An 18924-nucleotide genomic window follows, 5' to 3' on the forward strand; every position below is an offset into this window, starting at 1 on the left:
CTCATCATTTTGACGTCATTTTGATGTCATCATAATTTTCTGTTCTGCCTGGGATCTCAATCAGCAAACAATATTTTTTAACATTTTCCAAATATTTATTTTACATTTTTTTTCACATTTCTTCCATTCATTGCACAAAAATATTTATTTAACATCTATTTAATGTATATTTTATTACATCAATTCTTCATTTAAAATGATGTTTTAAAAATTATATTTACTTAACGTTTATTTTACATTAATTCTTTATTTAAAATAATGATTAAGAAATATTTATTTAACGTTTATTTAATATTTATTTGATATTTATTTTACATTATTAACATTATTTTTTATAATAGTTTAAAATTATTTTTAACATTTTAAAAATGTTCATTATCAATTTTTGGTCCAATCAGAGATACAAAGCGTCTGGAACCTTTTGGAAACGAAAAATTGTGAAGATTAATCAGATTAAACTGAGAAGAAAAGTCATGTACCATTTTGCAAAAATCGCATTAGTTATTAAGTTATTAATGATTGAGAATCACCAGATCTAGAAGCTCTTTTAATTGTAACGGTAACTTTAAAATTTGCGCACTTATTTGCAAAGGGTAAAGGGCTTTATTGTTTAAAATCATCTAATCTACAATTATAAGCGATTTTTGCAAAATGGTAAATACATGACTTTTCTTCTCAGTTTGATCTGATTAATCTTCATAATTTTCCGTTTCCAAACAATCCCGAACACCCTGTATAATAAAATATGCAGCCATAAATGTGATAGCAATGATGGCCATTATTAAAATATGTATATTATTATAATGAAGTTATGTCGTGTTATATTCAAACACAACGTTTATGTCAATAGCAGGATTATTGTGACTCAAATATGAGCGGGAGTTGACGAAACATGCTGGACCAATCAGAACCGGCGCTCTCACGCCCAGACTTTTATCAGAGGGTCTCCAGCCAGGAGAATCGAAAAATTCTTCTCTCTTATCGTTCTCCATCTTTCTGTTGAACGTGCACTCTATGCTCCGTCTGTGGATTTCGGTTTCACTTTTTGCAATGTCGTCTTGAGGCTTCTAGCTTACTAGTAAGTCATGTAAATAAATAAAAATGCACATTTTTCGTTCTTGTCAATCAGTGCTGCGGAGTTTTCTTTGAATCGATAAAAGTTTGTGACCGTGCCATCAGGACGTGCAGTGATATTCACTCGTGTTTCGGCTTAGTGTTTCCAACGAGTGCGAGTGATTTGAGTTTGCTACCGTTCGACGTTATACATTTCGTTGAGTACAAGTAAGATTCCCCTGCGAACGTTCGCAATATTGCGACTGCACACGCTCGATCTTATTCGCTGCAATTTGGGAAGCGGCTTACGCAGACACGACTCAACTTAACATGTTAATCTCTTCTAGGTTATAACATATCCGAGCAAATGGCGGATAAGGCTATAATGAAGGTAGAGTCTCACACGTTGGGCTTGTGTTTTCTAGTTGCGTAACTGCGAATCTCTTTATATTTGTAGCAAATTGCTGAGCAAAAGCTCAAAGCTTTTTCTATCGGCACAATGGGTAAACGTCCATTGAGTAAGAAGGAATTGGAAGAACAGCGCAAGAAGGAGCAGGAACAAGCTGCGGCTCAGGTGAATAGTGCTATGTGTAACTTGACTTTCATATTTTGCCCGGCTGTCTTACATAAATTATTGTGTTATATGCAGGCGTTTGAGGAATTTGTGGCAACATTTCAAGAAACACCCAGTAAAACTACCAATAAAGTCTGGGTTAAAGCAGGAACATATGATGCTGGCAAAAGACGTAAATACAGTTGCAGTCTTATACACTTCCAAGAGTTACTTTCATACAGATTTGTCGGACTTACAAGTGATCTACTTTACAGAGGAAGATACGAGGGAAAAGGGGAAGCTTTATAAGCCACAGTCAAAAATTTCAGAGTTACTCGACAATAGATCATCAGCTGAACAAGCTCAAGAATATGCACGATTGCTTGGTTCAAATGAAAGGAAAATGGATAGATTGGGCAAAAAGAAGAAGGAAGGTGAGAAGAAGAAAAGCAACCTTGAGTTGTTCAAGGAAGAACTGAAAATGATACAAGAGGAACGTGAAGAGAGACATAAGTATAAGGGCGTGGTAAAGACTGTAATATCCGCACAATCTGAAGATCCAATGATGGCTGCTTTGAAATGTGTGGAAGGTATGTGCATCACAAGTTCTTGCCGAAAGTTCCCCATCCTTATTTTAATTTTGGTAATAATTGGGGTCCTAAACTCTTGAGTGAAATAGTCAGATTCACCTTGTGGTAGAATGGGATTGTCCCAGTATACTTTTATCATGCATCATAGCATCTACATTTCTAGCATAATTGTAACTTCAGTAGGTAGTATATCCTCATATCCGGATCCGCGAAAGGCTAATCTGCATAACTTCGTTGATGATGCCCGTCTCTTAGCCCTGATATATGAGGGTAACCATCGTCCTTCCTTACCTTTATCCTTGCCATCTCTCCCTATTTTGCAATTATGATAAGAACTGAAAGTTGCCATTACTTTACAGATGGTTCATTCGACAATGGTGATCCAAACACTACAAACTTGTATCTGGGAAATTTAAATCCTAAAGTAAGAGATGCTGCTTCTCTATTAAATTGTTGTTATATATGTAAAATATTGTATCATACTTGTTGCATGTGTGTTTTTTTCTTATGGCAGATCACAGAGCAACAGCTGATGGAGATATTTGGAAAGTACGGTCCACTAGCCAGTATAAAGATAATGTGGCCACGCAGTGACGAGGAGAAGGCCAGACAAAGGAACTGTGGTTTCGTTGCATTCATGAGCCGCAAAGACGGGGAGCGGGCGCTGAAGAACCTCAATGGTGAGAATATGGCAAGAGCGTTTTGCGAAAAAGACATAAATTGTGTGTAACGGACACAAGTTCACTCATTTATGTATATTATTTTTAATTCGTCTATCAGTTTATTCGCTATTCCTTTCTATTGAGCAATACTTTACGATCACGTTTGACTATGAGAACATTAAAGACATGTTACCACAATATGATGAGGTAGGTCGCGACATAATGCAGTATGAGATGAAGTTAGGCTGGGGAAAGAGTGTACCGATTCCGCCTTACCCTATTTATATTCCGCCCGCTTTGATGGACATCACGCAGCCACCGCCTCAGTCTGGTCTTCCGTTTAATGCTCAACCGCATCGTCGCGACAGACACAAGGTACACGAAATAAAGCAATTGAGGGGCGCAGTTAATAAAATGATCAAGTATACGTTTAAACGATTTCGTTTTCTTCTTACTTGATATTACCCTCGAGAATAATCACGTTCCGAATATCTGTAATTTATGTATAGTGCATATATATCTCTCTCTTTCTCTCTCTTTCTCTCTCTTTTTCTCTCTCTCTCTCTCTCTCTTTCTCTCTCTCTTTCTATATATATATCTATATATATATATATACTTCTTTTTCTATTACATAAGTACGTGTGTCAATTGTCGCAGGATTTGAAAAGGCGTCTCTTTGCTAAAAGTAGTAAGAAAGGTCTCACGAGAGACATCTTTCGTTTGATCTCGTTTGATTCAGCATGTTCGAGTTTCAACTCGAAGTTTTGTTGCACCTAACAACGCACATGCCGAATAAATTGCACTCGTAGTAACTTAACGAAAACGTAAAAAACGGCTCTGTACGATAATTCGCATTCATACTTTCCGCGCGACACCGATAAAAATGACACTCCAAGATGATTGATAACGAATTGTCATTATTTACTTTTTTTTCTTGCTAATTTACATTGGAATCGTATAACCATTTTTGAAACATAATCTCAGATACCACGTATCCGCAACATCCAGACCGCGGACCCGCAGGAAAAGGAAAACTTTGAAAAGGTAACATTATCCCTATGTTAGAACAATTTATTCTGTCTTCGGTACAGTAGTGTATGTTACGTTGACGATAACAAATTCTGTACAACTCCAGCGATTTGATAGTCTCAGTTAGATAATATTTAATCTCGATCGATTGGTGCTTGTTCCGTTTATAAAATTCCTCTTACCGTTACCTTTAAGAGTCATTATATAAACGCGCGCAAATTCGCATACATAAAATCTGTACGTAAAAGAGAACTTAAAGAAGGTAATGTTCTAAGTGGGTAAAATTGGTAAGTTCTCTATAGAGCGTAAGAGCATTTTGCAATACAAAGACTCTTAGTAACGAGATAAGAATGATGACGTATCTTTGTTTGGAACATGAGTATCTTTGTAAGAAAGAAAAAAAAACATTTTTTTTTCAAAAAGACACTCTAATTTGCGCTTACGAATTGTGTTGTGTTAATTTGTCGGCGACCGTTCTTGGGGTACAACACAATTTTGGCGATCTGGATCGGAACGCCCTGTCGTCTCTCTCTGTCTGTCTGTCACTGTTGAACTATGATCTGGACTATCAGGTTTTGCAGAATGCTGTTGTCAAAGTGGTTATACCAACAGAAAGGTATTTGTTCACTTTAATAATATAACATGAGAGATCTGTAAGTACGTATACCTACGAGGAATGAGTCTATGAGTTTCTGTCGTGATATTCGTGATAATTCGTGTCGAACGGGGATGTTGATGTGAGCGTGTACTTAATGAAGTTGTGCGTTATAGGAACTTAGTCATGTTAATACATAGAATGGTGGAATTTGTCATACGAGAGGGACCGATGTTCGAAGCGATGATTATGAACAGGGAACTGAATAATCCAATGTTCAGGTGAGGAGACGTGCCGATAAGCGCGGAGACACGCCCTTTCCATTCCCTTCATGATCTCTCGGCTAAACTGACAAGGTGACTCGACTGTTTGCAGATTTCTGTTTGACAATTATTCCGCCGCGCACACTTATTACCGCTGGAAACTGTATTCCATTTTGCAAGGAGACGGACAAAAGGAATGGCATACGGAAGATTTCAGAATGTTCAAGGGTGGGAGTGTATGGAGACCACCACCGATCAATCCTTGGACACAAGGCATGCCGGAAGAGCTCATAGAAATGGAGGAGAGGCAGGAGCCTAGGAGGGGTAGCCTTTCGAACAGGTAACACAGAGCACAATGATAAGGAGTTGCTCACCTTGTGGTATATACATTGCTCGAACTCGATCAAATGTTACCTTCCTGCGAAGGATACAATGTGACAAGCTTTTTAAACCTGTTCTATTTCTTCATAGTCAGCGAGATCGTTTAGAAGATTTATTGCGAAACATATCACCCGAACGAATAAAAGTTGCAGAAGCTATGGTATTTTGTATAGAACATGCAGAAGCGGCAGAGGAGATTTGTGATTGTATTTCAGAGTCGCTATCAATACTGCAAACTCCAGTAAATAAGAAAATTGCAAGATTGTACTTGATATCTGATATATTGCACAACTGTGGTGTTAAAGTGACTAACGCCACTATTTATAGAAAAGCGTGAGTGTGATATTCAGCTCGGCATACGTTGAAACAGATATATATATATATAGGGTGTTCCAAGAAGGGCGAGCTATATAATTAAATTCTCATCCGGACAAACGAAACATTATGTGGTACACATAATTAAAACGTTTAATGTCAAAAGTTAATTCGACTCGAAAAGTTAGTCGACATTGATCTTTTAAATAAGCGCAAAACAAGCTACATTTGTAGAAACCTTGTTTGTCTCGATGAGAAATATATGACCAGTCCACCCGTTTTGAAACACCCTGTATATAACTTACTGTGTTAACTGCGACGTATGTTATAATTATTATAATTACACGCGCATCATACTACAACATCTCGTATCTGCTCGTTCTGTAGATTTGAGACACGTCTTCTAGATATCTTTAACGAGGTCCACCAGGCGTACAAACAGTTTGACAGTAGACTGAAGGCGGAAGGATTCAAAGTGCGTGTTATGCGAATGTTCAGAGCATGGGAAGATTGGGCAGTGTACCCGAGAGATTTCTTAGTTAAATTACAGAACACTTTCCTAGGACTTGTCTTGGTAAATCACGCGTCTACAGCTACGTTACTCCGTATAAACAATTGACCACATGAGCGATCTCTCTTTAAGATGGACGAGCCTGAGCCAGAAAATGATGAAGATATCGATGGCGCACCATTGTCGGATGTTGACGGGGACGGTGCCGAAGATCTGGACGGAGTACCACTCGACGGTGCCGCCTTGTTGAAAGGTGCTATGAAACATGGCCTTACGCCACAAACGACTTCAAACTATGACGATATTGACGGGATTCCCAGTAAGCATCCGCTTCCTGAAATAAATGCGCAGTATAGCAGAGATGTGCGAAGCACTTGAATTCGATTCGAATCTAAACCCTTGCTGTTCAAGTTCAAATTGCTCGAAAATTTGGAACTGCGGAGGGAAATTTAAATACAAATCTCTTGAAGAGTCATGTTTGATTTCTGCGTTAATTGATCAGCGACTAGTTCCTGAGTCCTCGTGCTGCTAATTATGTTTTTAATTAAAAGTTAACTTTTTTTTTTTTTGAGAATTCGATTCGACTCGACATGGGAAATCCTTGATCCGCGCATCTCTGTAGCACAGAATAAATACGTGATGTAACATTTATACGTTAATGAATTGTCGCGTTTATTTGCAACAGTGGATGAAGACATCGACGGAGTGCCAATGGACGACGACGACAGTACGAACGTACGAAATAGAGAGGACGAGAAGAAATCGTCGATGCCGGCTGGATTTGTTCCTTCGCGATGGGAAACCGTCGATCCTGACCAGGTTTCGAGATACTTTCGGCAAATAACGTTGATCTTTTTCCGTAGAAAGCCGATATGTAACACCTGTTTTGTTATCAGGTGGAGGCACAGGCTATGACCACCAGTAAGTGGGAAGAGTTGGGTCAGAATGAAGATTCTAATTCGCAAGATAATAGCATGGATTCCAGGTGATTACGTTGCTCCGTAATTCATATAAACCAAACGTTGGAATGTGTGTTTACATAAAATTACTTCAACAGCGGCAGAGACTATAACGAGGAGAGGCGAAACAGATTGCGCGAGATCGAAGTAAAAATTATGCAATACCAAGACGAGTTAGAGAGCGGCAGAAGAACGCTGAAGTCTGGCATGACGATACAAGGGCAAGTGGAGCACTATAGGAAGAAACTTATAAGAAAGGTAATTTGTAATGTACAAGGTAGTTATGTTCATCCTGATGTTCATACATCACGATTGATACTGACAGAGCGAGAGAGAAATGAAAGATTTGAAGAGCGAGGAGCGTGACGACGATAAGCGAAGAGAGAAGAAACGGAGCACGACGCCGGAATCCCCTAGTCACTATAGAGATCGGAGACGATCAACGAGTCCATCAACTAAGAGCACAAGATACAGGTAAACATGTTCAATATTTATATGTGTGCTCATTTCTCCCCCCCCCCCCCCCTCTCTCTCTCTCTCTCTCTCTCTCTCTCTCTCTCTCTCTCTCTCTCATATACAGGATGTCTGACGATACGATAAATTCCTCTACTCTTTCGACAAAGATGTAAAATTTTGGGTTGACACGATTCTTCAATTAATAACTCAAAATTCTACGCGGTTGTTCGCAAAATAGTAGAGGAATTTTTCGTTCAGTTTCATTCAATCTATACGCACACGGAAAGTTTGTGTGTCATCGCCAGGTACTCTGTATATATTTTATGTTATCAAGGTCCAATATAAAATTATATTATAATATTAATTATATATTCCAATATTAAATTATAAATTATAATATTGAATTATAAATAAAAAAAATATATATTGAGATATAACTAAAATATTGTAATATTAGAATATTAAAATATAAATAAAAAAATCTTTAAATGTAACTCTGACCTCTGTCTTAGAGAGAGACAAAGGCAAAATTCTAATGTAATTACAACTTTCGCACAGGTCTCGCAGCAGATCGCCGCGCTGCAAACGCAGATCCAGGTCACCATATAAGAAACGTATACCGGTTACGCCATCGCCACCTCGCATCAGACGTACACCATCGCCTTCCTTCTCCTCGTGCAGAGGATCCTCACGCAGATCTCCCATTAATGAACGTTGCGACAGGAAAAGACGTAGATCGCCTCTATCTCTGTCGCCACCGCCTCCTCCGCGTACTTCTTCCTCGAAACATAGAGCTTGTAGTCCACCTTCTCCTTCCCCGCGTAAACACAGACACAAGCATAAGTACTGAACGTCGTTTAAGGAATTATCCTCTTCGCAGGCAAATCCGAACTTTATTTTCTAGGTCATGTAACATTTATTATCTCATTTTATGTTTGTAGGTATTAAATAAGGTAGACTTTATGATGGAACACTGAACAGACATGATTGATCTTACCGTAATTGTTTTTATGCAGTTATTTTCCCACATATATCATAAAAGATGTATTTAATAGTATTTTTTCAATATTTAATTATTTTAAAATAAAAAAATCTTATTTTTACGTCACGAAATTTCGCGTATTATATTTTGTGCAGAATAATAACAGAATAATTCGTACGTTGCACGTTTCATGAACACTTAAGTATTCACTACGAGTGAGTGTCGATTGATTTGATTCGACCGAGTTTTATCGTACATATGTATCTTGTTATATATTTTTCTTATACGGAACATACGAATGAAAGGAAAAAGCGCTGTTTGTTACATTCTATTGCTTAAATTCTTTAATTTTAAATATTCAACACATTATGTTCTATATATTTTTTTTTTTGCGTGAGTGACGCTTAAGCGTTGAAGAACACGTAAAATATTTTATTATAGGCTGAAATTTATTTTATACAGCACGCGCTCACACATTCAATACCTCTCAGATATATGCTTGTTTGAAAAGCAGTCGACAGGAAAATATATATACCGACGATAAAATATAAAGATAGAAAATAATTTTCTTCTTTTGAATTCATGAAGAGAAGCATGTAAATTTATTAAATTTAACAAATTAAATATTTGTTAAATATCCTGGAAGTGCTGCAAGAAGTAATTCAGATTTGAGTGAAGTAATGTGTTTCTTGTACATGTAACAAGACTATTACGTTGCATTGTAAACATTTCAAATAAATCACTTTATATACATGAAAAATAATGTGTCTTACTTTTACGTGTGCGTTGACTTGTCGAAAAGAAGGCAGGGGAATACATTCATTTTTCTTGCTACATTTTCGTAATTTATTGATTTTTAAATAATTACGACGTAAAAGAGATATCTTTTATCTCTTTTTTTTTTTTCCCTCCAAATTCGTTTGATTTTAATACTACATCAGTCACTTTTGTAAAGATCTAATGTCTTTGGTGTACCATTTTTATATATGTTGTATGTCAGTGGTTAGACCTTAACAAAGTTAAAACATTTCAAGTCGAGATAACCTTATGTACAACAAACAAAAAAAAGTAGAAGCAGTTAGATAATAAATTATACACGAAGAATAAGAGACGAATGAAGAGATTATCATTTTCCTATATACATGACACTGATCGATACTCTAACATTTGAAAACTGCAAATCATACATCGTGTTAATAACGATATAAATTTAAGTTAATAACGATTAATAACGATACAAACGTAGGATTGTTTATAGAGAAGACAGTGACATCTCTCTGTGCTTGAGAAAACAAGTAAGTTTATATCAAAATTATCTTACAGGAACGCATATATTCTAATCGAGAAATTCTCCAACTTGGAGCACCACAGAATCATTTTCTTCATGAACAGTTACGTCATCAGCACTCGACACGTTGTTAAAATTATAAGCTCTTCCTTCGCTTTTGGCTCCGCTAGTATCTGCTTCTTTTCTTCTTATTCCTGTCGATTGTTGAGTAGGTTTTCTCGTTTGAGACTGGAGGCGAGGGTCCTTCGGCATTTTAGCACCTGTTTGCAAAGTGATAATTTTGCAAAAATTACACCAAATTATATCCAACTGTTTTATCATTTTTTACGAGTAATTCTACTAGATTTTTATACGGTGTATATCCTTCTAAGCAGTTAAGGATAAAAAGTTATTCTTAATCTAGCGTAAGATCGCTTCAGTACAATAATCCTCCATGCTCGTTTTGATTATTTCGCAAATGCCAAATTTTGATTTTCCACTTGTACCTAGCTAAAAGATAATTTGCACAATGTCCATATGCATCGAAAAGCTTGCGAGGTGCTCATGAAATCGTCATGTTATTTTTAATCTAATTAGTACAACAATGTATTTAATAAAATTATAATACATATATATTAGATTGTTTGTCCCAAAAATTCTTTTTGCAATTCGCGCATTGCTGGCTAACGAAAAGGCAGACCTGGTTAGTTTTTGCTGATATCTTCGTGTTTGCTCGACTTTGCTTTTTCCAATGGTGCGTTTATTCGCTCGAAAAATGCTCCGTTCTCTTGCTGAAGATTCTGAAAGATGGATAACTTGTCTTTTTCTTTAACAAATTCTCTTTGCCATAAAAAATTCGGTTCCTCGAATGACAACAAAATTCGCAAAATTCGTTCGTACGTAATTTAATAAATTATGTCGTCCATGAAGCTTCGCGCGCTTAATTTCTTGTAAGAAAACGAAAAGAACTATTGGGACAACCTGTAATAAACACCTGCCACTTAAAAAATAAGTACAGATAAAACCATACTATTAAAATGTATACGCAATCAAAATGTATATTACTTAATAATTTTTTATTTACGTTTCCATTCTGGCAATTCGTCATTTCCCTCTTCTTCTTCTTCTTCTTCCCCCTCCTCCTCTTCTTCCTCTTCTTCTTCCTGTTCCTCCTCGCTATCTTGAGGGGTGGGTAATTTTCCATACTTTGCTTCAAGCTTAGCTATTAACTCGGAATCGTCGACAGTTTCAATTTCTTCATCTTCCTCTTCCTCTTCCTCTTCTTCCTCTTCTTCTGCCTGTTCTTCCTCGTACTCTTCCGCACCAGAAACATGCTCACCTTCTGATGTCTCTAATTCCTCGCCTTCATAATCGTCTTCTTCCTCCTCCTCCTCTTCGGATGATACTGCTTTAGGTTGATCCCGATTTGCACCAATTTCTATAATTGAGAAACATAAGTGAATAAATTTATCAGATATACAGTTCATCAACGGAAAACATAAGAAAACCTTAAGGAAAAGCAACACGTTAACCATACCTTCTTTGGTCGACCGTGTATCTTTCTCTTTCGCTCCACCTTGTGGGATTAGTTTCCCTATGTCGATTGGAATATCTTCTTCTTGCAGATTACTGTACTTGGATCTTAAAGCTTCGTAACTTTCTGCTTGCGCTTGCGCACGTACTTTACTTTCAACGTTTTCGGCTGATTTGATCAGTTGTTTAATGTGAGGAGGTGGAACTATCGTGTTGCGTCTTGCAAAGTCAGGCGTGTCATCTGTATCCCGCGGAGGAATGTCGACTGAAAAATCAGATCACACACACACACACAGTGTTGTTTGTCGCGAATAAATATCCGGAGATACACAATACAGTTACTGAATGTCTACGATAAGTTGATCTGTATCAAAAATTACTTACCTGTGAAATTTCGATTTGATTTTGTAATTATACCTGAAACCTACTACACGTCTCTGATAAATAATACAAATAATCCTAACCAGCAGGAAATGCGTCAAAGTGTGAGATAGTGTAATATAAAATTTACCGTTGTTCCACCGTCTAACAAGAACGAAATGTGCAGCAACGACAAGCGCGACACCGACCCCGAACTTCACAGCCACTGCAACCACCATACGTTATTTCCGATAATATTACCCCTTTGCCACAGAAGAGTGTTATAAGTAATATATATATAGTAGCAGCGACATTTTGGCCTGCCAGCCTGAACTCGCGGTGCTGGCGCCAAAGAATGAAACCAAGTAAGAGCATGGAGGATCACGTTACTAGTTTTCATCATGTCGTTCAAAGGCGTTTTCTAATGCATTCGCTGTCTCTCAGGCCACAGGCTACTCACCGCTGGCAGATTCTTCCTCGATCTCCTCCTCCTCCTCAGGCTCACTGTCTCCGTCATTTACATCTTCAGATTCTTCGCTTTCTATCTGATAAAAAGGCATCAAGCATTAATCCTTAATGACGAGGGTGACAGGTGCAGAAGAGAAATAAAGGCGACAAAACGTACCTCTTCCAGAGGCTCGGCGCTATTGTCGTCGATATCATTAACACCAGGTATGCCCGTGAATTCCTCAGAGTCCTCATCGTTATCCTTCTCCTCCAAGCTGTCGTCTTCAGTACTGGCGTCAAGTTCCGCATCGAAATTGTCCGGTGTATCATCTTCCTCATCCGCGTCGTCATTCTCATCTGTATCATCAACCTCTTCCAGTATACCATTATCATCGAACTCTCGCTGTGCGTCATCGTCTTCATCCTCATCGGCGTCCCCTTCGTCGATACCTTCGTCTTCCTCTTGATCCTCTTTGCTGTCTTTGTCTAGAGACAAAAAGAGGAAATGATTACTATAAAAAAAAGGATCAATATTTTTCTCGTTTCATGTACCATCTACTGCCTCCTCAGATTCCGCATTGTCCTCGTCTGCCTCCTCTTCGTCTTCTTCTTCTTCTCCTTCTTGTTCGCTCCCTTCTTCTTCGTCTTCTTCTTCTACGTCTCTTCTTTCTGCTCCCTCAGCCACTTCTTCTTCCTCTTCCTCCTCCTCCTCCTCTTCTTCCTCTTCTTCTCCGATTCCTTCATCTTCCTCATCCTGTTTTATACTTCCTTCTTTACCTTCTTCCTCTTCCTTCTCAGCTTCTGCAGATTCTTCCTCGTCATGTTCCTCTTTTGTCCCCTCCTCTAAGGCTTCCTCGCTTGCTTCCGCCGCTTCGTCCTGACCGTGCGATTCGTCAGCATGGCTAAGTAGTGAATCATCTACCCAGCCCTCAAATATACTCGCCCAGCGTGACGATGTTAGTGGCGTGTCAACTTAAAATGCAGAACAGATCAATCAGAAGACATGAAGCTTGCGCGTTTCCTTTCCACTTGTAAAGAGAGAAGCCTTCCGCCTCTTTGTTTAAAGGACACGGTAGTGATGATGTTTTATCCTGTTACTTACCGTCCGTAGTCCCTCTGTGTTCAAAGATTATTACGCCGATCAGTCCGACGAGAACGGCCAGTAAAGCAAAGAACACGATACGAGCACACCAATGGCCGCCTGTGCTGCTTTCCTTATAGATATGGATCGAGACATTTTCCGCAGAAGTGTCGGCTGAACTGATCAACGTAGGCGGTGGTGTCCCGGTATCTTCGTCGTCTAAACGTCGTGATGTAACAAATGAAAGAGAGCGCTATGTGAACAAACTCGTTTCTTTTTGCACACCCTTGATATATATCTGACACTTAGTAACGGAAAGAACCTCCGTAAAAAGTGCCCGTTTTTCAGTCCTCGATTTTTAAATTAAATTTTATGCGAAATGATAGCTCATGATTAGACATTAATCACAAAAAAGTTTTACATTGAGCATACGATTGGTTTCAGAGATATAGAGGGTCAAAGTGGTAACTACTACCTATACTAAGGAAGTTTGACACTAATAACGTTTTATCGCACGAATTTTTGCGAAATTCAGTATCTATGGGTTCTTTTAGTTGCTTATTACGAATTCGATGTCAGATTCAAAAAATTCAAGATGGCGGATGTAATATAGCGGACAAATAGTGAAACAATTATTTACTTTTATTAGAACTGTTATGTTGTGGTTTTTTCGGCTAGCTGATTACGAATTTTTTATCAGATTTACAACATTTACCTTCAGTGTAGGCAAGATGAAAAAGTTATCCAACCAATGAAGGCGAGATAAAAATGTTATCCAGCCAGTGAAGGCAAGATGAAAAAGTTATCCAGCCAATGGAGGCAAAATAAGCTTTTAAATATAACAAATAAAACTGTCACGTTATCCTTTATGCGTCATGTAACGTATCAATTTGAAATTGATATTTTTTTTTATGAAAAATCAATAAAAAAAGTATTTTTTCCACTCAAAAATTGTCGTTGGAAAAATTACTTTCGAAAACTAATAGAAAACCTAATGGAAACCTAATAGAAAATTCGCAATCTGCTAGCCAAAAAACCACAACATAACAGTTCCAATAAAAGTAAATGATTGTTTCACTATGTGCGTCCGCCATGTTGCACCTGCCATCTTGAATTTTTAAAATCTGACATCAGATTCATAATCAGCAAGAACTCAAAGAACCCATAGATACCGAATTTTGCAAAAATTCGTACGATAATGCGTTATTAGTGTCATACTTTCTTAGTAGATAGTGACCACATTGACCCTCTAAAAGTCTTTCTTTTATGCCGAGAAAGCAAAACTTCGCACACCGTTTTTCGCTTTTCCATCTGTCTGTCGTTTAACTGATGTAGTACCCATTTTCCTGCTTTCTGAATTTTTCCCATGGCATGCAGACGATTACAAATAGTTCGGCGAGCAACATTTAACCTCTCTGCCATTTGTTGTTGAGTTTGCATATCGTCTTCGTCCAACAATGCTTGCAATTCGGCATCTTGAAATTTTTCGGTTGACCTGGGCGTTCTTTGTCTTTCAAGTCAAAATCACCACTTTTGAATCGTCTAAACCAACGCACACAAGCAAGTCTTGCGTTAGGACATTGTCACCGTAAGTTTCCACAAGTATACGACGGCTTTCACTCGCGTTTTTCTTTTGATTGAACAAGAAAAGCAGTACGTGCCGCAAATGCTCTTTGTTTGGCTTGAAACTCGACATGTTTACCACAAAAAATAAAAAAATAAAAAAATATGACGCTAACCCGAAGTCGTTTAAACATCAATGGCTTAAATGGTTTAAACTCAATGGTTTAAACATCAATGGCAAAGGTACTGTCATAGCAACAAAATGACACAAGAGGTTAGACTGTGAACCGATCCTTGTTTCCAGCGCCATCTCTTAAAAAAATTAAGAATTATTAACCGCCACACCTGGTACATCTTTGGAACCAATCGTATGCTCAACGTAAAACTTTTCTGTAATTAATGTCTCATCATGAACTATCTTTTGGCATAAAATTCGATTCCAAAATCGAGGACCGAAAAACGGACAAAAAATCGACCCTTTTTGCGGAGGTTCTTTTAGGTCAACGTTAAGAAATCGAAATCTAGAAATTTGCTCCAATTACTCGAGGCACATGTGTTAAATGTGCGCCACATTGTGACGTGATGTCTGAACTTTAAGTCATGCTGCGGAAAATTTACTTCAAGTCTTACCTCGCGCACACAAGGGCCGTTTAATAGAAATTGAAAGAAAAGCGCAGGAAAAGAATAGGGATGATGAAATACCTACGACTAAGAAAAAATTATGCCGTACCGATACTCGCACCACGTATCCTTTGAATAGTGTATACCCCGTCTGCTAAAAATGTACGGAAAGTAGGTGATACTAAATATAGCATATACTCTAATTTATGGGAGGTTCTTAGGGATACGCGACGACATGCAGCAAGTGTCCGGGATCTTTTGGGAAGAAAACATTGTGAAGATTGATCAGATCAAACTGAAGAGAAAAGTCATGTATCATTTTGCAAAAATCGCAATAGTTGTGATTGAAAATGACCACGTCTAGAGGCTGTTTTAATCGACAACTTAAAAATTTGCCTGCTTATTTGCAAAATGGTAAAGGCAGGGTTCGGAAAGGTGCTTCGTAAAAATATTTAGTTACAGTTAGAATTTTTCTCACTGAAAAAGTAACTGGTTACAGTTACAAGTTACTGACCTTCAAAAATAACATGTTACGGTTATAGTGTTATTTGGAAAGTAACGAGTCGTTACTTCTCAATTACTTTTTTACAATAATTGAGCTATTATTTTAAATTTCGTAATTGCGTAAATTCCTTCAATTTTATATAAGAATGGTTTGTTGATTATTATATTACTCTTATTGTAATTGTAACTTTTACAAATTAGATTCATTAATTTAAATAAGTAATTCATATTTATTCTTTAAGACTATCAACAATTAATAACTAATAACAATTAATAACTATTAATAACAATTATAAGAAAGTGAATGAATTTGATGGAGATAATAAATACTAAAATTACCAAGAGTAATTTTGACATAAAAAATTAGATTTTTTCACTCAAAAATATATTGATATTTTATAAATAAAGACTTAGGCTCATATGTTTTCTTAAATTTGCAGTTGAAGTTCTATTTGCATAAGTAACTTTTTGCCAGCGCAAATTTTGCAGAGAAGTGCCCAGTTATTCTCGTTTCCAAGTTTTTGCTGTAACTCGAATATTTCTGCATATGCTAGCTATAGCATTTTACAATCCTTCTCCGAAGATTGAAATGTTTTATCCATTGCTTGAATTTTTTATGTAACTGAAACCATGCAGCACACTTCATGCTGAACGCACTTTATGTTAACAAATAAGGACTGGCGACGCGCGACGAAAATATCTAATAGACGTACAATATTTTTGAAAGAAATATAGGTTGCGTTCAAAGAGAAGACTATCAGCGCTATTGTGTCACTTTATCCTTGTTTCGCATCTAATGAACGATAAAGATAGATGACGCAATAGCGCGTTTTCCAAATGCAGCCGGTATAATTGTTATACTTATTGGACATCGCACGTCGCGTTATTGTGCTGATCTGCCAGAAACTTAAGATTGAAATATATAAAGTAACTATTAAAGTGACTATTAAATTAGTCACTAGTTATCAAATAAATGTAACTAAGTCAAGTTACAGATGGAATAAGTTATAGACGGAATAAACGGAATAAAGTTAAGTTATAGTTACCAAAAAGAAATAACTGTAACTGTAACTTCGTTACAAGTAACGAGTTACTTCCCAATTCTGGATGTTAGTATATTGAACTTTGAATCCTGAATCTTGAACCTGTCGCTGGGCATAATAGCTGTCATATAATTGCAAATTAAGTCGTTCTGAAGAAAAAAGTCCTTTACCATTTCGCGGATAAGTAGGCAAATTTTCGAGCAATCAATTAAAAGAGCTTCTGGACGCGGTCATTTTCAATTGCTAATAACTTAATAATTATGGCGATTTTTGCAAAATGCTAGTTGATTTTTCTTCTCAGTTTCGTCTGATCAATCTTCACAATTTTTCGTTTCCAAACGATCCCGGACACCCTGTATATGAGACGTACGATTCGTTAGGCGTCCAAGTGGAAATGTGGAAAATTAGTTGACAAAAGTTGAAAAAGAAAAAACGCGTAAGGACAATCGAGCGGAACTCATAAGCGACTCAAGGAGAAATGCTTTTGGGCTAGATAATACAGTTTAATCTATTTTTGAAAGCTAAAAGGTAGGTTGGCTCGAGCATCTGAAACCCGCATTTTCTGCACTTGAGCAGCTTTGCCAAGCTTCCGTGGATCGATCGGAATTCCATATCCAACTATTTTATCGGTGAATCCGATTTTGCACCAGTCGCACGTCAAATATCGTCCCATGTTAATTCGTTAAAGCACACGAAACACCTCGAAAACGGTCATCGCCCAAAATAAAGCGTCCTATATATATATATATATATATAGCGGATTTCGGAAACTTTCAGTGGCATTTTTTGTCCAAGCGACGGACACCTCCGATTAATTGAAAAATTAAAAATAACAATTTTCTCGCGACGCGACGGGTGTGAATCCGTTGTCGAAAGGCCCAGAGAATTTATGTACGAAAAGACCGACTTAAAAATTCCGATGGAACGCATACTCGAGCGGCGAACAAGCAACAGTGCGCGGATATTTTTGGCGCACCGAACGGAGCGAGTGTAAAATTGTGTTATGCGCTCGTAATATCATAATCTCGCGACGGGACGTGGCCCGCTCTTCGAGATACGGCAACGGCATTCACACCTGTAAACATGTGACGATGCGACATCGCGATGTGATCCTGAGGAGCGAAAGAAAAGAGCCGTAGGGGCGAAAAATGCCGATTGACATTTCCCAAAAACGAGAGACAGAGAGAGAGATAGAAGGAGGAGAAGGGGGGAGGGAGCGGAGAGAGCGGTGAGACGTCGCGGTGAAAACAGTAGGAGCGCGAGTATCATTGTCGAGGATAAAAATAAAGAAAACAAACGTGTCGCTAAAAATACCGTACCGTGGGATCGGTGTTACGAAAGCGGCGATGTGAATTGCGCTCGCTCGCTCGCTCGCGCGCACGTACGCGCACCGTCGCTCCCCGTTTTTACCTTTTTTGCGCCGCTTGTCCTTTCGCTTTCTTGGCTGCACATCGCCGGACATCGCTCGACGGGCGGAACACACGCACGCTTCCTCGAGTAGCGCGCGGCCGATCGTCTCGAGGAATTCGAATTTTCAAACGTCCAACACACCCGCCGCACTATTCTACGGACATTTGATTTGCGGCCACTGCGGAGCGGCACTGCCGAGCGAGAAAAACCCTATGCGACCAGAGAGGAAGCTGAGAGAGCGGCCAACACGGCGTTTTCGGCGACACCGATTTCTCGCGCTGGAAATGGCCGCCATCTGCGTCCATTTTGACAGGAGAACTACGATGCTACACTCCACTTTTAGGTCTTGCTGGTAAAATCTACATGTGGTGGAAGTCCGTGCTACATCCACTTTCAGGCGGTTTATGTCCGTGCTGCAACCATAGTTACTATCTCTATGCCAGACTATACCCGAAGGTCTAAAAAGAGCGGGGGGCGGGGGGGGGAGCAGGAAAAATAAAAGTACATATTAAATATTAAATCCTCTACATACATGTTGCCGTATCAAAGTCTCCTGTATAATAAACGATTTGATACGTCTGGAGACGCATGATGTATCGTTGCCCGCGTCCCGTTCCCTTCGTCCTGCTTCTCAATTCAACATCCCGTCCGCTCCGGACATTCGCTCGTGGCATTGACAGTGGCCGTCGGTGAGCATTCGATCCGCTCGGAGGAGCACATGTTAATTAACGCGACGAGACTCTGAT

The 18924-nt window shown here is 38.4% G+C and overlaps 2 protein-coding genes across 5 annotated transcripts; one reads left to right on the forward strand and one right to left on the reverse strand.

The window, feature by feature from the left end:
• Positions 1 to 988: 988 nt before the first annotated feature.
• Positions 989 to 8217, forward strand: LOC105187021 (U2 snRNP-associated SURP motif-containing protein). The gene is made up of 19 exons (XM_025296687.1): positions 989 to 1444; positions 1511 to 1627; positions 1703 to 1799; positions 1882 to 2196; positions 2556 to 2620; positions 2711 to 2876; positions 3070 to 3233; positions 3843 to 3902; positions 4460 to 4503; positions 4659 to 4763; positions 4858 to 5085; positions 5217 to 5459; positions 5829 to 6015; positions 6085 to 6271; positions 6638 to 6771; positions 6849 to 6937; positions 7010 to 7169; positions 7237 to 7385; positions 7926 to 8217. Exons 1-19 carry the CDS (start codon positions 1421 to 1423, stop codon positions 8215 to 8217), a joined length of 2826 nt encoding a protein of 941 aa, XP_025152472.1. The 5' UTR covers positions 989 to 1420.
• A 954-nt stretch (positions 8218 to 9171) lies between these two features.
• LOC105187020 (glutamic acid-rich protein) lies at positions 9172 to 18411 on the reverse strand. 4 transcript variants are annotated; one of them, XM_025296689.1, is made up of 10 exons: positions 18179 to 18408; positions 15331 to 15375; positions 13059 to 13256; positions 12509 to 12928; positions 12135 to 12442; positions 11970 to 12054; positions 11661 to 11735; positions 11154 to 11414; positions 10701 to 11054; positions 9172 to 9897 (listed from the first exon to the last, which is right to left on the reverse strand). In XM_025296689.1, exons 1-10 carry the CDS (start codon positions 18228 to 18230, stop codon positions 9686 to 9688), a joined length of 2010 nt encoding a protein of 669 aa, XP_025152474.1. In that variant the 5' UTR covers positions 18231 to 18408; the 3' UTR covers positions 9172 to 9685. The 4 variants fall into 4 exon arrangements, with proteins under 4 accessions (XP_025152474.1, XP_011145888.1, XP_025152473.1 ...); XM_011147586.3 differs by lacking the exon at positions 9172 to 9897 and adding an exon at positions 10175 to 10416 and having other exon boundaries at positions 15331 to 15372; positions 18179 to 18411; XM_025296688.1 differs by lacking the exon at positions 9172 to 9897 and adding an exon at positions 10175 to 10416 and having other exon boundaries at positions 18179 to 18411.
• Positions 18412 to 18924: the final 513 nt, after the last annotated feature.

Source organism: Harpegnathos saltator, unplaced genomic scaffold (genome assembly GCF_003227715.2).
Source record: "Harpegnathos saltator strain DR-91 unplaced genomic scaffold, Hsal_v8.6 scaffold156, whole genome shotgun sequence".
NCBI classification, from domain to species: domain Eukaryota; kingdom Metazoa; phylum Arthropoda; class Insecta; order Hymenoptera; family Formicidae; genus Harpegnathos; species Harpegnathos saltator.